This window comes from Labrus mixtus, chromosome 22 (assembly GCF_963584025.1).
Source record: "Labrus mixtus chromosome 22, fLabMix1.1, whole genome shotgun sequence".
NCBI lineage: Eukaryota > Metazoa > Chordata > Actinopteri > Labriformes > Labridae > Labrus > Labrus mixtus.
In genome coordinates this window covers 9,479,902-9,505,568 of record NC_083633.1, presented here as the reverse complement: position 1 = coordinate 9,505,568, position 25,667 = coordinate 9,479,902, and the positions used below count along the sequence as shown (strand labels likewise).

Sequence of the window (25,667 nt, the reverse complement as noted above, 5' to 3'; positions counted from 1 at the left end):
AAAATGTCCTCCACAGAATAAAAGAGCCAACAGCACACGTCCCTGCAGGGTTCAAACTCTCAGACCTTGAGGAAACACCACACATAGTCGCTCTCCTCGATGACCTCGACATCACGCTTTGCATTGTCAACCCCTTTTTAATTTAGTAAATGAAATACTTGACGCAGTGAATCTGTGTGGAAAAAAACAGTGAACATCATTCTATGTATTCCTCATTTAAGTGGAAGAGTTAATGTGTCGTTTGGTAATGAAGTGTCAGGTACAAGTTCAAGTGTTTCTGTTTCTTCACACTTCATTAGAACCGTTCTTCTCCTTCAGGATCATTGGTTGTTTGATGACACAGCGTGTAATTGAATGTGTAAGGGTCATTTACTGTGATCATAATGCATTCATTCTTTGAGATAATGTTTTTATCTCTGCAAACAATAGATTCTATGTAGTTACCTGTCTCTCCCTCTTCTACTCCATCTTTCTTACCCAATCTCTTTTTCCACACTGAAGTAATCTGGCTGTTTACAGGGAGCTCATTGTTGCTGATATGAGTGTGAACTATTTGATGCATCATGGTGTTCTAACAAAGACTCTTATTCTTCTAAAGTTTACATGTTTCATTCAGGAGAAAATCAAAGTCTTATTTTGCCATTTTTTTTTACAGAGATCCTGAAATACTTCCTTAAAGAAGCCTTTCTATTCCACCAGCTTTGCTTTATGAAGTGGACCATGCAATGCTTGCATACTGCTGCCCCTGTGTGATTCTAGGTGGTAGATTCTGAGTGACAAAAACCTCATTTTGTTGTGCTGTATGGCAGTGAACACTGACAAGCTTGCCATTGTCTATCAGAAGACCACCGTGTCCTCTATTAAACAAATGAAACCTTTTAAAGTATTCAAGCCAAATCCATGTTTTTCCCATTAACCTATGCACGTAGTGTTGTCTCTTAACATAACAAAACTGTGACCTTTTCAGAAATTAATCGAGTGGTCACAGCCTGATAAGGTTAATGGACCAAAACAGTTTGGTTAGGTTCAGGAGAAGATTATGATTATAATAAAAATAATAGATCGTGTTTCTTTGAGATCTGGAATAATTTTGTCCACAGTCCATCAAATATCAACAATTCACTCAGCACTAGTTGGTTGTACACATTTCCTAGTAGGCTAAATCATTATGTTTGTCACTGGGCTTCCTACCTTTTTGATTACACAAACCAGACAGCAGCTGTGGTATTGCTGACCGGGGGAGGGGGGGTTCTTACACACCTAAGTGTTATTCATAATAAGGCGCGTAGCTGACATGACTGAAGGGCGAGCGCAGTGCAGCTGTTTGTCAGGTAAAGAGCTGCCTCAGCTCCAGCTCTCTGCCTGATGTTAGGTTAACTCAAAGTTAGGTTGAGACAGCAATTTTCCAACCGCCATCCACAGGTTTAACTTAATGTTGTTTTTTTTTCTTCATGTTTCTTCTCACTATCTTACTAATGTAAAGTGATTGCTCACCCTGCATGCACTGCAAGCTTTAACCCACACGAGGCCAGATCAGTAAAAAGTTTTTATTTTCACTAGACTTTAAAAGTCACATTATTGTCAATTTTGACGTAAAGAAAAATTGAAAAATAGTTTACCTCCGAACTACGGTACTTCAATAAAATTGATGAAAATATTGTTCACTTTAACTTTACATGAAAATGATTTCCCTTTTGATAAGTAATACAAATGTTGGCTATTTCCAGAAAAATAAACCACAAAACACAATGCAGTACTAACACGGCATTACATCCACCGTCTTGTTTCAGGCCTGGGTGTTTGTGGCAGGAAATGACCCAAGGCCTGGGCCTGGTGGTTTGGAAACCCTGGGTTAGAGAAATAAACAAAAGTAAGTAAAAAGCCCATTCGAAAATCTATCATGAAGACTTTAAGCAGTGTTGCTGAACTCCCAGTTTTGATCACTACAATTAAAAAAAATGTCTTTGTTTATAGATACAACTTAGTGTTTTGTCTCTTGTAGGATTATCTTTCATTTTGGAAAGATATGGTCAACGAATAGCTTATTAGGTTGCAGTTTTCCTGGTTAACAAAAAAACAACAGTTTTTTGCAAGCTGGTGGGGGGGCGGGGAGAGGAGGGGGCACAAATCAGAAACACAACACTGAATGTGATGCAGGGTGTAAGGCACTGGATAAAAGACACTCACACACACACACACATCCCCCCCCTTATTGTGTTTGTACCTTTCATACAGAACTGCCTGGCAAAACAAACTAACATATACCTACTGTATATCGAACACTTGTAAAAAGCCTTTTCGATTCTTAAAACATTTGAATTTTAAACACATCTGCACCTGTAACAGTAGAATAATGATGTTTTTTTAACCACAGGTGCAGTACAGTAGATAAAGATGTATTTGCAGTATATAAAATATATTACATGACTTTTTTAAATATTGCTGCTTTCTTGCCACTCCTGCAAACACCACTAGATGGCAGCATTGTGCTACATGTTCTCATTGTGCTGAGCCTTGCTGAGTAAGTCGTCTGTTTATAATGCCTGGCAGGAAAGATCAGTGAGAGCCTCCTGAAGATGTGCTGACACTATTGAAGATAATTCTCTGCCATCATAAAGGGATGAAGCTTACAGGATAACAATGACTTTGGGTGAAAAGCTCTCAGAACAACAGACCATTGTGTTGGATTGTGAAGCCGCTTGTGGAGAGGCTCATCATGCCCCACGGCTCATTTCATGAATATTGGTGAGACAGAAATATCAATCTAGAAGTCTTATTGATATGCTTTCAGTGTTAAATGCAAGAAAATAGCTTTATGGCTGTAATATCAGACTCTTTTTTTCAAACTGCAGTTTCAGTAAAAGAGTCATTTCCACTCAATTCTGAAGTTCAAGATGACAATCTTACAAATTATAGCTACAGGCTGGTTGATTGATACAAAATGCCATCCTTTCTTTTCTCTTTTTAAAGCCCTGTGAAGAGTTTCTCACTAGTTTTGAAACAGCTTGAATTTAATAGTGATGCCTCTTAATGATCTACAAAAGCAAAAGAGACCACCAACAAAAGCATTGACGATTCTATATGGGATCTTCATCTGAAGTCCAGGAAGACAATTATTGCTCACTTCAGCCTATAGGGAAGTAGATTCATATTATTTTCTGCATTTGTATTTATTTCACAAAATTGCATATTGACGGACATCACAACAAGGAAACAGAGGAGTTTGTATTCCCACCCTAGAATCCAATAAGCTTATCAGATTTTTCTCTGAAGCCTCTATGAATGTGTGAGCATTCTTTTTTTTTTTGTTTAGCGTGTCTCACTTTATTTGTGTTTGGCTACATCTGTGTGGATTTCCGACTTTCACAGCATTACTGTTATATTGTTTCCATTTTTGTGTGTTTCTGCAAATGATCTATTTTCCACATGTGTTTCCACCTTGTATGTTCTTCTTGCAGCCTGCACGCCCTACTAACCTCACTTTGTGTGTGTGTGTGTGTGTGTGTGTGTGTGTGTGTGTGTGTGTGTGTGTGTGTGTGTGTGTGTGTACATATGCGTTGCCCTGCTGTGCATGTGCACACTCACTCCATTAATTGTGCGTGTGTAGACGCATGGTGTGTGCCCTTGATGTCCCTCTGTGTCTGAACTGTTGAGTGTCTCCATGCATGAGTACATCTGCGAGGGAGAAAAAACCTCTTCTTCTTTTATCTCCACCCACACACACACCCCAACACGCAGCAGAGTCACCATGGGACCACACACTCACACACACAATAGACATGATAATTACATGTGAAGTGTTGCCCTGTGCCTTCACAGCTGATTAAAACACTGCTGGAAGTTGCTGTGATGGTATTTTCAAGGTCAAATACACAACGTAAATTAAAGGATTTAACCTGTGAACATTTACTGAGTGGTAAGCGTTGCCAGGTTTGCCAAATATACCTTTTAACCCCGTCATTGGACAAATGCACACTCTAAAGGGAAACTAAGGTGTAAAAGTGATGGAAAATCCTAAGGATGATATCAAATTCACCCAAAGCATTCTGGGAAATTTCCAAGTGCTGCTTCACATGAAGAATTTATTTCCTTTAAGTCAGGTCCAGATGAAGATTTTGGCAGGAGCATCTTGAGTTATCTATACTCTCACCCCCTGTTGCAACTTGGCTGTGTAGGAATGTGCGGTGTGCTAGTTTGTGTGAGTGTGTGTGTGTGTGTGTGTGTGTGTGTGTGTGTGTGTGTGTGTGTGTGTGTGTGTGTGTGTGTGTGTGTGTGTGTGTGTGTGTGTTTGTGTGTGTGTGTGTGTGTGTGTGTGTGTGTGTGTGTGTGTGTGCCTCCCTGGTTGGAATTGGCTCCAATCACCTATTTGATGTGGAAGGTCACCAGCTAGCTGTCCGCTAATGTTTGCCAATTCTCTGCCCCCCTCTCTCTGTCTCTCATATGCATATGTTTTTCAGAAAACACACAAATACCAAAGCAGGCATGACTGCACTTGTGATTGCGTTGTTCATGTACGTTAAGTATAATTCTAAAACCCCCCAAATGTTCCATTTATGTGCAGGTTTACCTTCTGTGACTGACTGTTTTCTATACTTTCTCTTTAACCCCACATTGTTAGTACTGCTGTTTGTGGTCTGATACACGGTCCATTTACAGCACTTAGAACACTTGAGACATAATGTGCTCATTTCATTTACTCCTGAGAGGCTCTTGAATTATTGACTGAGCTACTAGACATACAGTACAAGACCGGTTGTGGGTTGCATTTGTGAGTGTGTATGTGTGTGTAGTTAATCTCTGTCGCCAAATATCCGTTAATACTCTAGATATGACTTTTCAACACAGACTCCATCATCAACACTGGAAATTTGAATTTATCTAGGCTTTTTAAATGTATTACTTTTAGCTAAATATTCCAACTACTTGCCTGTTATCCAATCTTTCTATCAAATTGTTAAAAGTTCTGTAAGGTGAGTTGGGACAAGACAGAGGTTTGAAACACAAACAGGAGAATCTCATGAGGAATTCTGTTCTGAACAGGATGCAATGATGTGCAGGTATATTACACTTATATGTCTTGTGCCATTTGTAGGTGGTGCATTCAGTCGGGGTTTAACAATGGCATAGTAGCAAGGATATTAGAGCTTTCGGAGACTTTTTCCAAAACTTCACATGGTAGAAAAATCTTGCTTTTCTTTGGGGGGGAGGGGGGGGGGGGTGTGTGATTTATTTTTGAGCTCTATGTCTTTAGTAAGTTGATAGGACAGTGTGAAGTGCAGGAAACTGCTGAAGAAGAAGTCGATGAAAAACCTTGTGGTGAAAGAAAAACAGCCCCCTGCGATATGGAAGTACTTCAAATCAGAAAATATGTTTTGTTAGAAACACAGACGCTTTGTTAAACATGCCGGAGAACATGCCCATTAATGTATTGTTTATATGCGTGCCTCAGTCATTCTTTATTATAGTTCAACATATTGTCATTGCAATCTTTAAAAATGTTACTGCACATTGCACATTTTCTGCCATTAAATGTAGTACAGAATCAAGTCTGCAAGGGCTTTCTCCTGCAGCCTTCAAATGAATGGTTACAGTAAATGTCTCTATGATAGACCTTATATGACTTCAAAGCTTCTTTTTATCTAAGAGCAAATTTTATGGAGATATGATTCAGTTATTGATTCATGCAGATGCAGAACAAGTCACAATCAATGTCCATATCCCCTACAGTTAGATTAAACACAAACTGGATGAAGATCACTTTCAAAGAGTGTTCTGCTTGAAGACATGCAAACTGAGCATGTTTGAACTTAACGAGTCACGTGGGTCACAGCTGGAAAAAGATGATATTGTCTGTCCGATCAATTGTTTCAAGGAGATTGGGATTTCTTGCAGTGAATATGCACACAGTGAAATCGTGATGATCATCAGTAATGACTCTGCATCTTGTGTAATGTTAAGTGTGATAATAATAATGTGTTCTTCGAACTAATACACAAATTGCCTAAGGGGGGAATCGAAGTCTGCAGTAAAGCTTTTTACAGTCTCTGTCATAGCTGCACAGGTCAATCAGGATAATAATATTAGATGAAATAGTTTCTTTCTTTCTAAGAGTTGCTTTTGATTCGGATCAAATGAATCTATCTCTCCCTTCTGTCAGGTTTATTCCTCAACAAATCAGACAAGAAGATGAAATGGCACGATTTTGTCCAACTCCGTCGATATCACAGCGCCGCCTGTGCGTAAAAAAAAAAACTCGAAGCTTGCTAATATATTTATTAGCACGTCTGTCGGGCGTGGCTGGCTTGTCTGCCTGGAGGGGAGGGAGAGACTGTAGCCGTATAGTCTGCTCAGGGGGGCTGCTGGATGCTCCGTGATGGATGAGGAGTGACAGATCGGGGTTAGCCGCCAGGGGAGCACCATTTTCTTCCAGCGCACGGTCTTCAAAAAAGAAGGAGGTATAAGACGCTGGACGCGGAGGGAGGAAGGGACGAGAAACAGACCCATCTCAACCCCTCTTCTTGCTCTCTCTCTCTCTCTCTCTCTCTCTCTCTCTCTCTCTCTCTCTCTCTCTCTCCCCGTACTCTCGTGCATCACAACATAGTGGGCTTTACCCGGACTGCACCGCATTGACGCTTCTGCTGCTGCTGCTGCTGCTGCCGCCGCCGCCGCTGCGACCCAACCCTCCAAACTAACGCACACACAGGCAGAGAGAAGCATCTTTTTGGAAGCTGGACATTGGGTGTTTGTGCGGAATCTGTGTCTGGATATGCAGCATTTCCCTCGCTCACTCTCTTATTTTTCATTCAAGGTGGATTCGCCGTCCTCCCCGGTGTTGTCAAGACTTTAAAAGCGAGAGTGAATATTGCAGGAGGGGGACGGTTTTTGCGACTACTGCATAGTGCACAACAAGAAATCGGAATCTAACTCACAAGTTTGCAGAGCTCAGATCATGACTGCAGCTGTTCACTTACAGGAGTGAGCCCCCCCGCCCCCACTCCCCCCCCCCCTCTCTCTCTTCACTGCCTCCAACATGGGTATTGACTGACTGAGATACGAGGATGCACTTGACTTGTGAGGATTAAAAAAGAACTGCGCGCAATAATTCCTGGATCATGCAGATTCTGCAGCCTAGGACGTTATTTGTGTTGCTGGCACATGCACATGTACTATTATCACTCAGATATAACGGAGAGGCACGGAGCAACAGCAGCACATACTCTTCCAGGAGTTTGCATGGGTCACTCCGAGAGAGTCATCCGAATAAAGCCCGGGACCGTGCGCTCTCACCGGGGTACGCCACAGGTGCATCCCCGGCGGAGGGCGCGATTTTCCGGGGGACTTTTAACTCCTCTCACCCCTGGAAGAGGGTGGTGGCAGAGGAAACGTGGCGGATTGGACACAACAAACGCGACCATAGTAGGATTGTGACACCCGTGGAGGATCCCAACACAGGCTCACATTTGGGCCCGACGCGCCACCATAATAGGAGGATAAAGTTGAATGGCACGGGGACGCCAGCAGGTGGACACTACAATGCGGCTAAGCCCTCTTCAATGGGACGGGGAGACGGAGGAGGGGGACCCGAGGAAGGCGACAGGCACAAGAGAGGCACAAAAGACGAGCAGAAAAAAGCCTGGAAGAGGTGGGGGAGAAACCGCCAGAATAAAAGCGCGGCGGCTTTGGCTCAGCCTCACGCGTCGCCGTGGGAACCCGTCCCCAAGCCGGTGGCCCTCACCTCCACCGACCTGCCCTTTGACCTCTTCACCAGGAGGCCCGAGTTATTCACTTTCAGGGAGGAGAACCCCTGGGACGCCACGCCGATCACCCCACCAAACTCGCAGGACTTCGGGGACGAGATCAAGAACCCCTTTTACCCGGTGACGAGCGAGACTTACGGCGCTTACGCGATCACGTGCGTCTCTGGGGTTATCTTCCTGGTTGGGATAGCGGGCAACATCGCCATCCTGTGCATCGTGTGCCAGAACTACTACATGAAGAGCATCTCCAATTCGCTGCTGGCTAATTTGGCTGTCTGGGATTTTGTGCTCATCCTCTTCTGCCTGCCCATGGTGGTGTTTCATGAGCTGACGAAGTCCTGGCTGCTGGGGGAATTCACCTGCAAAGTTGTGCCCTATGTGGAGGTAAACTCACTTTAAATCCTGCCCCTTTATTCGTAGTATACCCTGAATGTGTCATGGGCGATTACATCGCATTGTAATTGACGTTTGAAGCAATGCCTCCAGGCAGTATCTCCCTCTGACAGATGGTAACCGGGGCTCAACCAGTGTCATTTACATATCAGCAACCTTGTCTGAATGTGATCACACCTCTGTAGTGACAATAGGGCATAATGTGCTTCACTCTGGGGGGTGAAAATGAAGCAACACACTCTTGTTTCCTGAGTCAATGGACTTTCAGAGTTTCAGTTTAACATCCCTGACCGGCCAGATAGTAAACATATAGGATGTCACTTTAGCTGATAACAAGGGGACTCTGTTAGTCACTAAAGAGCCTCACCTAGCCCTTAAGGCATTCACAAAAAATACACACACCCACACACATGAATACACACTAGGATTTAAAATAATATCACTTATATCCTGTCTACTCTGACCTTTACACACACTGGTGCTCTTTCTCCCACTTTGTCCTTTTTTATGTTTGTCCTTTACGCTCTGGTTTTTCTGCAGTGGTGGATGCTCCACAGATTATTTACACACCATGTCCACGCTTCCCTTTGTACCCTCGCTGCAGCTACACCAGTGTCACATTCACTTCACACAAGGTGCTTTGGTTTAAAAGGGGGGTCTTAAGCTCGCTTTGAATGGCTGCATTGTCATATAGCTTAAGGGAGAATACAAAGGGAGGTTTGAAAGGTTTATCTTAACCCAAATGCATCTTAAATTTTAGACTGAAGAAAACTGAATGCAGTGGAGTTATGGGTGTTGCCTGAGGTGTATGAGTAAGTGCAAGATTTGCTGTGTGCTGCAGCAAAAGAAAAATGAGCCTAGAATGTAACCAAACCCAGGGAAGACTAGATTAGAGGGAGAGTTTCTTTAGCTTCTATAGCCGAGCAGGCCCCACCCTCCAGAGACTCCAGACAGGCTGTGACGTCTTGCAGTGATAACACAAGCAGGTGAAAGGTGTTTTGTTGTCCTCCTTTTGCTTTCAAGGAAGACAAAAAGCTACGATGCGACAGATTCCTAACTAAAAAGATTATTTTAGGTATTATAGCAGAAAGATGACAGATTTATCTCGTGTCTTCAAATGCAGTTTTTATAGCCTCTTGATTTAGGAATAATTGCACTGATAGGTCTGCATGAAAACAGATCACATCGAGATGGATATACATATCCTTTTTGGGGTCATATTCACCTAAAATGTTGGTGCAGTATCAGCCATTTTCTTTGCTGGAGTCAAGCCACTGGAAGTTTCACAGGCATACTTGTATTTGCAGTGTTCCAAGTTATTAACAAGTACAGAAAGATTACAGGCATTTGCACCATTTTGTCTTTGCTGCTGCAATATTGCATCCAAGCTCTTCCTCACTGACAACATACTGTAATACATGTGCAGTATCTCATGTCATTTGCAAACACCTTGTGAGTGCATGTGTTTTAATTAATTGGGGATCAGAGTGACACACAGCCCCCCTCCCTGTGTTATTGCGTATGAGCTACCAAAGAACCACAGGATGTGATTTAATAACTGGAAGTGCAAATGCCTATTTGAGAATGCAAGGCACAGTATGTGTATTAGGATGTGTGTTTTTTTTATCGAGCATATCTATCAGAAAAGGAGTACTGGGGGCTTGTGAGTTGTTTTATGGTGTCCTCAGAATGTGTGTGTGTTTGGGTGCATGTGTCAAACAAGGCCATGAGTAATGCAGCCCGGGGGCTCACTCTCTCTCCCTGTGGATCATTCAGGGAAACACACACAGGCGCACACTTTCACCCTATGGAGTGACTTTATTCTTCACTTAACCCAAATTCAGTCACCGGGGACGTGAACATTTGGCCTGAAATATAGACACACAAACTCAGTCACACATACTTGAAAGTACACACAATATTCTCACAGGCACATTCAGGCTCATACGAAAACCAGACTTCATGTGTGTGTGCATGCATAATAAGAAAAAGTGGTGTAGATATTTTATCACAGTCCCCTGAGTGAGCCTCCCTTGGCGGTGCCTTCAGTAAACCTTGTTTTATTCAGTGTTGTGTGGAGCTTGGACTATTCCAAAGCCTCAAAGAGAAAGCGATTCTTAGGTGTGAAATGTGAGGAAACATGACAGGAAAACTGCAAGGATTCTGCACAAAATAAAAGACGTGGGCTGCAGCCAGAATGTCAGACTCGCTTTCGTTTCATGCTGCATAAAACTCCTCTAGGAAATGATGTACAGAGCAGCAAAAAAAACCAGCCAAAACTAATGTGCAATAATTGAGTTTCTTCACCTGCTAGCTGATTAGGATTAGACATGAAAGTAGGCTAAAGTAAAGAAAATAACAAGTGCAGTAAGCATTTTATAAGCCAGAGGGGGGACTGAGTCATTTGTCAAGGTTCATTTAGAATCATGCTACTGTAACCCTGTGAGATTAAAACGTTTTTGTCTCATAAACTCTAAATGAAGAGATGCTTACAAATCACTGCGCTTTATTGGCGGAGGCCTGTTGGTTAATGGTTAGCAGCATAACATCACAGTTGTTTACAAGCTGTTATGATGATGCTAGTAACAAATAGACTCTGCACATCGTGAGGGGCCAGAGGTAGACCCATGCATTGTGCTGAAATTGGTGGTAATGGCAGGAAATACATCAGCTTGACACATTTGCATTCACTCAGATAGACACTGCACATCTTGAGCTGTGTAGTTGCTAAAAACATCTGTTTATTTGGAAAGAGTAGATGTACAACGGTAAAATATATCTTATATCTAATGTAGACAAACAGGGCTAAATCAATTGTAATTTTGTCATCTTTGTACATTGTACAGCTCTCTAGACATAACTGTGTTTACACCCTCTTTCTTAACCCTGATTTACGGCTAATTACAGCTGTGAACATCATGTGGGACATAAATCTCACAACTCTCTAAAGGCTCATTCATACCCCTGTGGTGTATTGGCCTTTCCACTAACAGGCCTGCTTTTACCAAATGCTATATAGTATGAAGAACAAAGGCTTGTATCGATTAAATAGTAAAGGTGCAAAAATGTGTTTCCTCATGGAAAAATATGGTACAACTTTAGTTATATTGTATGTCCTTAGTTGTAGATAAAAAGGACGTTATCATCAGCGTAAAGTCGCATTTTGGATGTGTAACTGAGTCTATATGTGCTAGAATGGAGTACGGAAAGTTCTGCTGCTGAAATGTTTCGCTCAAATTTTCTCTCTGCATTTCTCTGTCATACTTTATCATGTTACACTCAAGTTTGTGGTGAATCCCTCAGTATGTGTGCCTCATATACATCTGGCTGCTGCTGTGTTGTACAATACGGTAGGCCCTCTTTATATGGTACAGTGGGCTTCAGCAGGCAGAGGAGGGAGAAACAGATTATTGAAGCGAAGCAGGAAATAGGCTGAGGAAAGTGAGAAAGTGATAGATTGGGGAAAAGGGGGGGGAAGAGAGTGAGCTGCATAGAGCCACACAGGGCCAGAGGTAGACCCATGTATTGTGCTGAAATTGGTGGTAATGGCAGGACATACATCAGCTTGACACATTCGCATTCACTCCTCCAACTCACACAAATTTGGTTTCTCTTAATGGTTCTGTAACGTCCTGGAATATGTGGACATTTCACAGGACCAGGAGAGTCCAGGTACCTTTGATATGTTCCCTTATTCCAAAAACTTTCATTCTATAAATATTTTAAAAAGTAGATGAAAAAAAAGTCCCAATTGCCTGCTATCTACCCACACATTCTCATTTACAGCTATAATATGGCAGCTTGCTTCGTGGCCCTATGATTCAAAATATGACAATGTTGTATTTCAATTCAGAGTCCCTGTTCCAGATAGCTCACTATAATAGATCAAGTAAGACTTTGAAAATAAAGCAGTGAAGTCAACAAAGATATAAAAACAACTTTTGGTTAGATTTGAAGTTGTATTTATCAGTTTGATGTAGCCTATGTTTTTTTAATCACACTGGTATTAGAAGAGTAATTGGGCTCATACTAGGTATTAGAATAGATGCAGGAGATGAAAGAAGAATATTAGGATACTGGAACATAGAAACAACTAAGTGAGGTTAAGGGACCAAAAATAATTGTTAGGTACAAATGCTAACATAGTACAGATTTAGCATACGTATGCTACATGACTAAAGTACACTACAAAGGAAGTCAACTTTTCGAGGAGCTCAGATTTGACTTTTTGGTAGGAATAGAGACCCAGTCACCTAGATTAAAGTCCCGTGTTTTTGCCACTGACAACCAAGTAGGAAACTCAATGTTGAAATAAAAAGCCGAAGAATACAGCACCCAGAAATGACTCTAGTGCAATATACCTTTTTTGTAAAGTGAGGAAAGAGAATGGCCTGTTTATCCACATCAATCCATTCTCATCCTTATCTGTCTGTTTTGTCTATGTATCAACATATCTAGCCTGTAGACAAGACAAGCACACACACATATACACACACATATACATGCACAAAGTTAGCGGGGTGTGCTGATCTTCCAGATGGGTGGGATGGCCTTCTCTGCACTGATCACTGCCCACGGCTGTTCTCCCCCCCTCTCTCTCTGCATCAGCTATCAGTGATTAGAAGCAGGCCTCAGGGGGAAAACACACACACACACACACACACACACACACACATACACTCACTCAACACACTTACATACATACAGTGTGAAAGCATTTGGGTACACACACACAGGCACATTTATGCATACTCACTGAATGCACACACATATAACATAACACATTGCAACTAGTTCCCTCCCTCTGCCCATCTATTAGGCACGTGAATGGTCGTTAATTGGAAGATATGTAAATTATTCAGAGTCTATAATTACTTGCGCTACATAATGCATGATGGTGAGTCCATTCAGTCAGCTCGTTGTCCGTGGATCAGTAGATATTGTGCTTTATATGATGAGACAAGACCATACAACAACAGAAGTGAAGATTAGGCTTGCTGTTGGTTCCAATTAGCCAAATTGATAATTATCCATGTAAATTAATATTCATGTGAACATTCATTGGATGATTTTCTGTGTGAATTTCTACTCTTGATGCTATAAAAAAAGAACAAGAACAGCATATCAGTTTCAGATCAACATGTAACAGGTTGGCAGACGCCATAGAAAAGAAGAAAAGGGAATATGAAAGCGATTGCATTTTATATTGCCTCAAACGTAACACTCTTAGACAGGGATCAATGACCTGGAACTGGACTTTTTTTAAACAGCTATACTGCACACTGAGAAGGAAATTCATTTTTTTTATGTCCAGGGGAAATCTGCCACAAGTCAGGATTTAATTTAATGGAGGAGAAATGTATTGTGGGCAAGGAACTGGCTCAGACACTGTAAAAACCATAGCAGGCAGAAAGCAACAGCATATAGTAGGAAACCGTACCAGTTGGTCCTAATTTAATTCAAGCAAAGAATGATGAAGATATATGGGAGCTTTTATTCTTACTCATGAATTCCTTCAGATTTCTGTTCCCTGCTAGTAGAGACTGCTTTGTTCCTAGAATAAAAAAAATGTAAAAGACTGAATGTTAATCTTTTTTTAAAAAGATTTAATGATTTATTTTTTTGGCTTTTTGTGCCTTTATTTGAGAGACAGGACAGTGGATAGAGCTGGAAATCAGGGAGACAGAGAGTGGGGAACGACATGCGGGAAAGGAGCCACAGGTCGGACCCGAACCCGGGCCGCCCGCTTGGAAGACTACAGCTTCCATACATGGGGCGCGCGCACTAACCACTGCGCCAACAGCGCCCCATGTTAATCATTTCTTTAGGAACTGTTGAAAAACCCACAACCAGCAGCTACCTACCTCACATGGTGTCTTGCAGCCCCATGGTGGTAAAGACTTATGGTACTTGGCCCAAAATAGTCTACTTTTCTCAGGAGCTTGGTGGTAGTGTCATGTTTTCTTAATGCGATTCTTCCAGCTTAGCTTCTGTATTGATGAAGAAGTGTGGTAGAGGTAAAGGACAGAATGAAAGAAATTTACAAAAAAGTAAATAAAGAAAATAATTTATCTGAAATATGTTGATAACACATTTATTTGTATTTAATGTAAGCAGATAACATTAATGGTCCCATGAGTGGTCCTAATGAAATTATGATGATGGCAATGACTTGGAATGACATGACAAAAAAAAACCACTTAGACCTTTTAAGGTAGTTTTGCTTTCCTGCTGTAGCTTAGCTCGCAACATTTCTGAGAGGGGATTAATGCATTAAAGCTTTATTTTATCAATAAGAAGTAACATGTAGCTTAGGGCTTTACATTTTCCAAGTAGCTTGTCAAACACTGATGTGGAACCACAACTTTGTACAAATATAACAAGGCTCCAATTATAGAGTTACAGGTGATATGTGGCATGTTATTTTTGGAAAGGACTAAGCTAGCTGTTTCCATCTGTTTTCAGTCCTTCTGCTAAGCTTATTCATTGTAGTTTTCAACACCCCCTCTCTTTATATCTTTACCACATGTCCTAATACACTCACACCCACAATGAAACACATGTTTTATTTAAATATTCTGGATAACTGTGGATGTCCACAGACACACACATTTGGTTGCACACACACACAAACATCAGTTTCCTGTCTCTGCCCAGCTGTGAGATGGATGGCGGCTGTCAGGAGCAGTGTCTCTGGTTAGAGTTATGGTCTGCTGGAGCCTGCACTGGGTCACACACTCAACCTAGGAACAGGACTGCAGCTGGAATAGCCCCTTTGTCTCTGTTCCTCATTACGATCAGGCTGCATGTATGTGTGTGTTGTTGTGTTTTCACATTAGCCCATTCGTCACCTGATAACACCCATTACCCTTGACAGTGGCTGTAGTCACAGTGTGGCCACACAGGCTCCACCAGTCCTTGTTAAGACCCAATTAATAATACGAGACCTTTGTGCCACCAGCTCATGGGACCTTTAATCAGGAAGTTAATGGGCCGTTGTTAAAAAACAGCACTCAGGGAAAATGTCTTTCTCACCTGCTGTGCAGATGGACAGCCAGAACCTGGAAAACGTGTTGGAAATGAAATACATTTTTTTCTGTTTTTATTTTGAGCCATTGATGTCCAAGGTTGAGAGAAAACGGATAATATGAAGAACAAAACTGACCTGACCTAATAAAGGAGGTCAAAGAATGTAGGTGTAATAAAAACAGAACCTGATCTTGATTCCTTTTAGGAAGTCCCCATCCTATTTCCCAATACAATGGAAATTATTTATTGTGTATACTACCACCCATCATGTCTAGGTCAGGTCTATACAAAAGAGCTAGAAGTAGGTTAGCCTAGCTTAACATGCTAACAGCAACAGGGGGACACAGTTGGCTTATCTCTTTCCAAACGTGATGAAACAAAGAAATATCACTTTATGGTTTTACAGGGGCAATATGGCAGACTGTTTTTAGCTAGGTACACAATTTTAAACCACAATTCAATAATAGAATATGACATGTAATGAAATAGGCTACTGCTAATTTAAATCTAGCCATAGTAAGTAAGCTATTGGTAAATAAGATAGCTGGCTCCTGTGCTTTATTTAGCTTACAGACATGGAAAGAGTATGCCTATGTCACTTTTCTTAACTAACTACGGACAACTAGGAAATGCACTTAGCTAGCAAGTTTGTTTTACAAAGGGCTATATGGCAGACTATTTCTCAGGTTAAAAAAATGTACACAACTCCAAAACGGTTCTGCTGCTGCTTTTTCAAGCGAGCCAGTTGTAGTCTATAGAGATGCAAAAATTTATTATTGATCTTCTTATTCAACTTTTGGCAATAAGCTGCTTACGATCTTTTCACACAAAAAAAATCCTGTTCACTTGAGTAAAATGCATTTCACTTTTAAATAATTAGTCAGATTAAAATTATAATATTTTAAAACACAATTTTCAACCCTGAGGCAACCCTGTCATCTTGAAAGCAGGTGAAATGAACATGAACATGACAGGGTCAAGCCACTGTTTGGAAGAAATGCCACATTAACATTGTTAATCATTCTGAAGATGGCCTGTTGCTCTCTTGCTGTCACTTTGGACTGTCTCTCACTCATGTGATGTGTGTCTCTGTGATGTCTTTTATTCTTTCTTTCTATTTTTCCCCTCTTTCTTTTTCTCCCACTCCTCTTCATTTTTTCCCTCCAGTCTTCTGTCCCTGTTCTCGGTCTCTCATTTGCATAACCCCCTTCCACAAACACAGCTTCATCACCCCACCAGGCCTGACTCTTGGACTCTCTATCTGTCATCTCCCCTGTAGCACAAAGCTTCACTTGTTCACCCTGCGCTCGCTCTCCGCCCCAAACACGCTGATCAAAGCTGGCTCTCCTGGTCCTCCATGACAGCCTTTAAAGCTGTTCCAACCCTGTTGTTCAAACCATGAAATATTCAGGATGTGCAAGCACCTGTCCATGTGTGCTGGATGGGTATTTGTATACCTGTGTGTTTGCTTACTTAAAGCTATCACATATGGAACTACAGATGTGCTTGCTTGGTGTGCATGTGTAACTGCAAATTACTCAACTCCAAAAATGCTAAAACTGCAAACTAGAACCTCTCAAAAGCACCTCAAAACTAAAATATCCGTCCTGAGCAGGCCACATTATAGCGACGGGAGATGGTGATTAAATCGCAGAGAGAGTAATTTCAGTGAAAGGTATCCACACTTCAGGATAATAGAGAGAATCAAGTGAGCACAGCTGCCATGTATCTGTTTCAGCAACAAATTGAAGGTGAAAGGTTTTTTCATTATAGTTTGCTTGGAGATGAGTCTGTGTCAAACTCTGTTTCAACATAAGTGCCAAAGGTGCACCAGAGTGCTACTCATTTGTTCATGGACATTGCCTGAAAAACACAAGAGCATAATAAAAAATAAATCTAATGTTTCCTTTTGTCACATAGTGGAAATGATTTTGATCATTTTCACTGGATCAGAGTGCCTTTAGTTTAAGGGGAAATCTGAAACAATAAAGCTGTTTTCCCATTTTACCTTCTGAAAATATGTAGAACATTTCAGGCAGGCTGACCCGGAAATCTGCCCGATTAGCATGTTCACACATGCACCCCACAGCGGGAGACAATCCATGTCAGACAGGAGAGTGGGAATGGAGGCAAGACATGAAGTAAGAAGAATGAAGTGGAAGTGGCAGACGAAGCAACAGAGTCTGACTACAACAGCAATTTTGCTATTAAAGTAATGCTTTGTGTATTTCACAAAACAAAAGACCATAGGAGAACATACTGGCGGACAAAAAAACATAATAAAGCCGCTTCCTAACGTGCATGGAGATCACACTGGTTGCATGAATACACTCTAAGGTCACGTCAGCTCACCCTGACTTCACCAGGAAAATGTACTTGGGGGCTGGCAGGAATAAATACAGGAAAAGTCGGAGTGAAAGATGTGTCTGTTCACACATTCAGCTCACCCTGAAAATTCAATAAGTCGTCTAGAGATTTTTTTTTGCAAGTGTAAGCACCAGAATATGCTACAAACTTAAACATTTCCTTTTTGTTTACTTCATGTCATATTCTGTTAAAACTTGCTTGTTTTCTATAATGAATAAATGCCCAATTACTGTTATGTTTTGCTTCTTGTTTAAGTACATTCCCAAGAGTCACTCTGAGAGCTATCCAATTTTCTAAAATGCCTCCCAAACCGCTTAAAATGGTGTTCTGGATAACAGCAAGACCACCAATTAGCCAAAAAAAAAACAATAAAATCTGTTTACCACTCCCTGAAAATCAACTTATTTCTCCAATCACTAACCCTTGCACATCAACACTTTATATTGCAGCAGCAACTAGGCTGCAGGAAATAACGGATATCAAGTTAAAGATCTTTTGATAAAAGCATACAACACCATAAGCATGACGCATCAAATCAAGAAAAATATAAGCAATCACTGCTTTCCCAATACACATTTTAAAGCTGAATTTTTAAAGGTTAAGGGAATAAAAACAGTGAAATAACAATGTGATAATGTAGTTAAATGCTTAAAATCATGGTTTTTCTATGTTCTTAGTCCGTCACAGGGCTCATGCTAATGTTAGCTTCGGTGGTCACCTAAGTTCTACATAAGGATTCCTTCGGTTAACTGAGCCAGACCACAAGAATGATCGCAATATTTATCCCATCCATGCATGACAAGTCGTAAACACTTAATTTTTTAAGCACTGCTATGAGAGGGGTATAGAGACAAATATGGAAGTCTACATATTTGTATCAGTTAGCGAGAAACGGTATCGGAACATTTCTCGATTTTTTTTTTATGCGTTCAACAAACCCAAATCATATCCATACAACTTCATATGAGCTTTATCAACTTTTATAAGCTCTTCAAATTGTACCTTTTCTGTTTTGTTTAAAAAACAATACAAGTTACGTCACAATAATGAAAATAGGCCTTTTCAGCTTAAGACTGCTGCCAAGGCTCTGCAGTTTCTTTGGTTTTGACTGCACGGCTTTCTGAGCATGGGCAACTCACTACAAGATGACAACATCTTCCAAGTGCACTTAAATTCTGACATCTGCCCAAATCGCGTAAAGACTTAATCTGCCCAGAGTGTGAAATAAATACTCACATAAACACACTTGGCTTAGAGCTACTCCAAGTTGCTTAGGAGTAAAGCTGCCTCACTTGAATACCTAATGAATGATTATTGTTGCACTTTGGCTATATTGCAGAACAGTTTGCTTCAATTAGATTCTAGCAAGACGGCAGGTGACAAACTGTAGTACCCCCCCCCCCCCCCCCCCCCAGAACAGTCGCATAGACCTTAGTTACAGTGAAGGATGCTGGAGCCTGTTGGTGCTTTGTTTACCCCACTTTCTCCTCCCTGTTTCGCATGGTCGCTCTTCATTAGCCTGGTTACGATATCCATGTGTGTCAGGGGGTCAGTTTGTGTGTGTGTGTGTGTGTGTGTGTGTGTGTGTGTGTGTGTGTGTGTGTGTGTTTCGGGCATACACACACAGAACATCTTGCAGTGTGTGTATGTAGTGTGTACATCTATATCTGTCCAGGATGTATTTGTTTAGAGCTCTAAAGCCGAGGCTCACTGGGGCCATCTGGGAAGCTGGCTTGCGTAATTAAATTTGATATGAAGGGAAGAGAGGAGGAAGGAGGGGTATATAAAGTGGAACAAAGCACAATGAGAGAAAAAAGAGGAGCGATAAGGGAGAGTGAGAAAAGGTATAAGGAAGGTAAGGCAGGATGGAGAGTTGATGCTGGAGGCGAAACCATGGAGGGAGCTGGTTCATGCAGGGACAGACACACACATGCACACACACTCCAGCTGCAGAGCATTGCTTTGCAGGGTGCCCACTCTGCCAAAATGGCTGTTAATCCAACAGATGCTTTCCCATGCTGTGGAAATTTATGAGCTCTCTGACGGTTTTTTGCTGTGAGAATGCGAAAGCAATGCTGCCTAATAGCTGTAAAAAAAAAGAAAAAGAAAAAGACAAGGAGATTTTGACTGACACACAATCGGGAAAACAATGGAATGTTTAGGAAGTCCGTTAATTAGTACGACTACCATTGAAGAAGGGGTGTGAAAATACCTTTGAATGAATGAATGAATGAATGCAGTGACAACAGTTTATAATCCACTGTGTCACTTGCTGGCTGTGTCTCTATTTCTGTCTGCTTTCCTTTCTCTCTCTCACACAAACACACACACACACACACACACACACACACACACACACACACACACACTCACATTCAGAGATGTTACACAGTGTTAATAGCAGCTTACAGACTTCCATTGTGCTTCTGTTGCACCAGTGCTTGTAATTACACAACTGTCAGGTGCACCTGCAGGCCAATGCCATTACAGTATGTCCAGTTGTTTATTTATGGGCAAGCGGCTGACTTGTCAGCTGGTAGAAAGGCCTTTATTTGTGTGTCAGCCGAGTGGATCTACTTCTACTTTCTGCACTGGATGCACTGCATTTTGTCAGTTCATTGTTATTCTTTTGTCCATTAAAGACTGAAGACCTGACAAGCTTGACTTCCATGTTGCACACATCTCATCCCATCTGTCAGCTAAATAATGGATTGTAGATTATTTGCTGTTGGCGTAAACTCTGAGGGTTTCTGTTATATGTTTTTCCCTTCAGTCATAGACTCAGATTTTTTTAGATAAACTCAGAATTCTAAAGGCACCATCATTCAATGGCAAACCACATCAATGTAGTTGCAAATGATGGACAAATCGACTGAAGAAGTACTTAAAAGTTCTTGGCACTTTTAATCTCAGGAGCTTTTCTTTAAGAGACTAAAAAGTTCCTCCAGTCTGTTATTGTTCCCTCCAAGTTTCAAAGATCTATAAAGAGAAGGCTGCTTTCGTTACACCCAGGTTTCTGGTTTGTTGAGAAGGCGCCATATGTACGGAGGGAGGCTTAAGTCCTGGTCATATGATACGATGCATACTAGTTGCATGTCCTACTCCTGATCCTGACACTGTTTTCACACAGTGCTATTTAGTGCATGTCATCCCCCCCTTCCTTCTCTTATTTCCTGTCTCTCTCAAGCTGTCATATCTAGTAAAGGCAAAAAAGGGTTCAAAATATAATAACAAAACAAAAGACACATCTGTTGTATGTAGGTTTACTATATTATTTTTTCATTAGTAAAAATCATCACCACTGCACAACTCTATGTTTTTGACTTATTTAATATAAATTTCAGTAGCACCAATAGCCCAGTGGTTAAGTCGTGCGCTCCGTTTACAGAGGCAATAGTCCTCGCCGCAGCGGCTGTGGGTTCGAATCTGACCTCGGCTCGTTGCTGCATGTCATCCCCTACTCTCTCCTCCCAACATTTCCTGTCTCTATTCAGCTGTCCTTTCCAATAAAGGCCCAAAAAATAACTTTCAATATAAATTGCAATTCAGCGTAGAGTATTCCCCCCCATGCAAATGTACCCTGTTTTAAGTACCATGAGTGTTAAATAATAGTGAAATCAATATTAGCCACTACTTCCTGTGAGTGCTCAAAGTATTTGAGCATGTTATGGCAACAAGTCAGATAACTTCCTGCTCTACTTGTCTGATAAACACAGGGAGTGTCTGGCCTATCAGTCCCTGTGTTTTCTAAGAGTCACACAGTAGAGCAGAGACCTTGTGGGGTGTAAAACAAGTTCCCTGGGACTGTTTAGTACCTTAGGAATTTGGGGGAAATGCACAGAGTACCTCCTTCAGTTGCTTGTCCCTGGGGGAAAGTTCCTGCATAGGAAACACAGCTTTTGATTCTGATTTAAAGTGTTCTGTCTTTCTCTCCTCAGGTGGCCTCCCTCGGTGTCACCACCTTCACCCTGTGCGCTCTCTGCATTGACCGCTTCCGCGCAGCCACCAACGTCCAGATGTACTATGAGATGATTGAGAATTGCACCTCCACTACTGCAAAGCTAGCTGTCATCTGGATTGGTGCTCTCCTATTGGCCCTACCAGAGCTGCTTATCAGACAGCTGGTAACCGAGGACACGGGGATGCCAGACGAGCCTCCCGTCGAACGCTGCATTATCAGGATATCCACTTCCCTTCCTGACATGCTCTACGTGCTGGGATTGACATATGAGGGAGCTCGCCTGTGGTGGTGCTTCGGCTGCTACTTCTGCCTCCCCACCCTTTTTACGATTGGGTGCTCACTGGTGACGGCGCGCAAGATCCGGCGTGCTGAACAGGCAAGTGTGCGCAGCAACAAGAAGCAGATACGACTTGAAAGCCAGATGAACTGCACAGTTGTAGCCCTAGCGATCGTGTACGGCGCATGTGTAGTGCCTGAGAATATCTGCAACATTGTTTCCGCTTACATGGCAGCAGGTGTACCTGAGCACACCATGTCTGTGCTCCACCTTCTCTCCCAGCTGCTGCTCTTCTGCCGGGCCGCCGTCACGCCGGCGCTGCTGCTTCTTCTTTGCCGTCCACTGGGCAGGGCCTTCCTGGACTGCTGCTGTTGCTGCTGCTGCTGTAACCACGCCCCCTCTTCAGCGACGGCCAGCGACGACAACGAGCACGAGTGCACCACTGAGCTTGAGCTGTCGCCTTTCAGCACCATCCGCAGGGAGCTCAGTAACTACACACCGGCAGGCTCCAACTGCTAAACAGACATTCCTCATAAGGGATGGGGATTTCACCTGCGTGCTACTAGCCTTTGGCTAGCATTTGTCAGACTTGGCTTGGCTTGGAGAGATTTGCCTTACCTGATCTGATCACATTTTTTCAATTGGAGCATGGATAAAGTCGGACACTGAATAATCACATTCAGCCAGTGTCCTACATCCTCAGTGTTCATTCCTTACAGTAATACTGTACATTTACAGTCACTATATAACACTTATTTTACAGGAAAGCTAACAAAAAAGCAAAATCTTTTCACTCATGCCCTGGGGTGCTCTTCAAACAGGGTCAGTACATATTTTTAGCAATTCAGCCTGAATCCTTTAAAACTCACAAACCTCCCTGCCGTAGACCGTGTATGCCTAAATATCTTTGGACAGATGGGATGGCTTCTTAACCCCAATGATGTCTGGATCTTCTCAAGGGATTTAAATCAGATCAGTTTCTTAGAATTACGTTATTCTACAGCAAAAAATAAAATGCTGTAGTTCCCACAGGCCTTGTTCTATTCCTGACAGGTTAAGGTAAAAACAATTTACACTGTACTCTACAATGTACATATAGCCAACAGATTGTACAGGATGTGTCACAAAATGACCCGTTCAATGAAAGAGACTCTTTGTCATGATGAATTAAAAAGGCCACCATGAATGATAAAGAGCATTGATATCTTGAGGGAGAAATAATCAATGTGAATCCCCTTCAAAATGTGTCCTTTAAAAAAAAAAACAGGAAATGGAATTCAGCTCTGTATACTAACACACCACCCAGATTAAAAAAAGTGGGCTGATACTGCCTATAGACCTACAGGACTTTGTTTACAGACTCTACAGCTGTAAATGTACAGTTCATATAATGCAGCACACATGGGATCAAGGCTTATGGTAATTAAACTAGCGCAGCGCGTCTCTGCAGTAATGACAGTTTGCAGGAGAACAACAGAGAGGAGAGTGGATTCCCCATGTACACAACAATACTCACACTGAAAAATATCAAGCGGACTTAAACACAACTGGGCTGGTCTCAGAGATACATCTACAAGGAATTGGGATGTTTGGGATGGACTTAATGAAGAGTTGAATGAAGTGGAATGGAATCAAATTAGAAACTACGGATTCAATTGAAGAACTTGGAAAGAAAAGACATACCAGAGTGGAATATAACAGAAAGGGATGGACTCAGCATGGACTGGACTGAATATAAAAATCTGCACTACACTGTTGTATCATGTTACGCCTTACACTTTGGGCTGTATATAAACTGTACACTTTCTTCGGTGCTCTTATGATGAATGCGCTGTAAACAACAGGTCCGTCGGTTCGACTTAGAATCGCAAGTAATTGAGCTGGGGACTGTGTTTTTGGTCAAGAAGACAGATTACAGTTATCTGTGACTCTCGAATAAATGTAATACAGTGGGTTGAGAGAGAGAAAAAAAATCAATGCAGAGTTTCACAGAGCTGCCATATACACAGTTATGAGAGATTTTTTTGAGTGTGAATCCTGCTTTTGCTAGCGTTACCTTTGTGTGAAACCTAGACAACAAGGATGGCGACCCTTTATTTTAAATCACAGCAAGTACTCAATGTTTTAATATCACTGAGATACAAAAAATATGCTAATTACTAATACTTAACATGTAGAGATGCAATAATGCAATAAAACACTAGTATTTGAATTTCTAACCATTGCATTGGAATAGAATAATTATTTATGGTAGTTAGTCTTGCTATGTAAACATGAACATCAATTATCAACCATAGGAAGTCACAACACATTATTTAATTATTGTAACAAAAAAGTGCCAATTCTCCAAATGTTCATTGTAAATACAATCGCTAGGCTGTAAATATGAGGGGAATTTATATATATTTGTACTAATAATTTTTAGTTTTCATACAAGTTATTTATTACAACTGAAAATGAAGTGCTACCATGTGTGTGGATATAAACTCAAAGATGACACCAAATTTGACTTTTCAAACCAAAAATAATAGTTCTAAAGTGTAAGGAATGTACAAAAGTGTCTAACATACTTGGTGAAATAATTAGCATGTCCAGCTACTTAGCCTAGGACAGGGTTGAAGCTAATATAGCAAAGTAACTGTCATGAATTCAAAGAGTTTTACTCTCAAAAAAGCTCATGTGTCCACGAGTTAGTGGTAGGCTTTGGCTTTCAAATGTGAAAATTGTATTTTTCAATTGTATAACATTTAAATTAAGAAAACACTGTGAGTTTTAACTAACAAGTGTTGCTGATGTTAGCTTAGTTAAGCTAGCTAGCAAGAGCTGGGGACAGTGTTTTAGCTCGTAAATGAGGAAGTTGACAGGACAAAATAAAAGAACACTTCTGTCTGAAATTAGGTACCTTTTTTCAATCATTTATCAATCAATCATTATTTGTATAGCGGTAATTCATAACAAGTGTTATTTCGAGATGCGTTACAAAAGGGCATAGGCCTATGGGATACTATGAGGAAAGATTTCTACTTTGTATTACTCGTGTTCCTGTTGTCCACACTTCCTCGCCGCTGAGGTGGAGGTCGGAGCAGGCCGTACATGAATGAGGACGGCGGTGGTTGTGGGGACCACAGAGCCCGATGGTGGTGGCTGGGCGTCAGGCGGTGGCTGGGGGGACGACACGTTCCGATTGTGGTTATTTGTCACTGTTACGACTTTTTGAGAGGTAAATATACCACTGTTATTGTTGTCAATTGCATTTGTTCTGTAGAAGAACAGAACGTTTTTCCAGGCATAGCAACATCTGCCCAACAAAGGGTGTTGGGCCAGCCTTAGTGTAAAAAAAAGTCTTGTTTCTTGACCAATAATACCCCATGCAGTTTAATTACTTGAGATTTTAAGGAGAACCTTAGAAATGTTTTTCACAGTGTATACAATTTGCAAGTGTATTGTACTGTAAATCTGTTTTCTTAATCTTATACCCATCAGATCTGGGCCAAAACAAGGTTCAAACCACTGCTACAGCTCATTACAATGCAGGTAATTGAAGTTACTCTGAATTCCGAACAACGCAAACATTTGGGACAAATAGTTTGTATCTTAGAGGTGAATTGAGATCTTCTGAAGAGGACCATAACTACTCTAGAAAGCCTTTGTTATGTGTGTTAGACATCAATTTCTGTAACTAAGATGAATGGTTTAAACTCTGTGATGACCCAGGTGTGATGTTCATTGGTAAACTGTATATTGCGATGAATCTTTTGCATATGATTCTGCACTGCCAAACACCTTTTTCTCTGTCTGTCTCTCGTGCTCTTGTGGTGGTAGCACACTATCTCTGGGTGTCTCTCTTATCATGGGGGTCAGTTTACCTTAATTTCCATCAAAA

General features: G+C 41.5%; 1 protein-coding gene and 1 long non-coding RNA gene across 2 annotated transcripts in view; both read left to right on the top strand.

Annotated features, from left to right (window-relative positions):
• LOC132956675 (uncharacterized) overlaps positions 1–25,667 on the top strand; it is a 176,735-nt gene that overhangs the window by 66,305 nt on the left and 84,763 nt on the right. The window lies entirely within an intron of this gene.
• On the top strand, positions 6,343–24,306 carry gpr37b (G protein-coupled receptor 37b). The gene is made up of 2 exons (XM_061029989.1): positions 6,343–8,141; positions 21,485–24,306. Exons 1-2 carry the CDS (start codon positions 7,113–7,115, stop codon positions 22,301–22,303), a joined length of 1,848 nt encoding a protein of 615 aa, XP_060885972.1. The 5' UTR covers positions 6,343–7,112; the 3' UTR covers positions 22,304–24,306.

What these genes read in the sequence shown, in the direction of transcription:
- gpr37b (XM_061029989.1), top strand. Translation starts at nt 7,113, where the DNA reads ATGCAGATTCTGCAGCCTAGGACGTTATTTGTGTTGCTGGCACATGCA. An exon ending in AAGTTGTGCCCTATGTGGAG is followed by an intron (nt 8,142 to 21,484) that starts GTAAACTCACTT and finishes TTCTCTCCTCAG; the next exon opens with GTGGCCTCCCTCGGTGTCAC.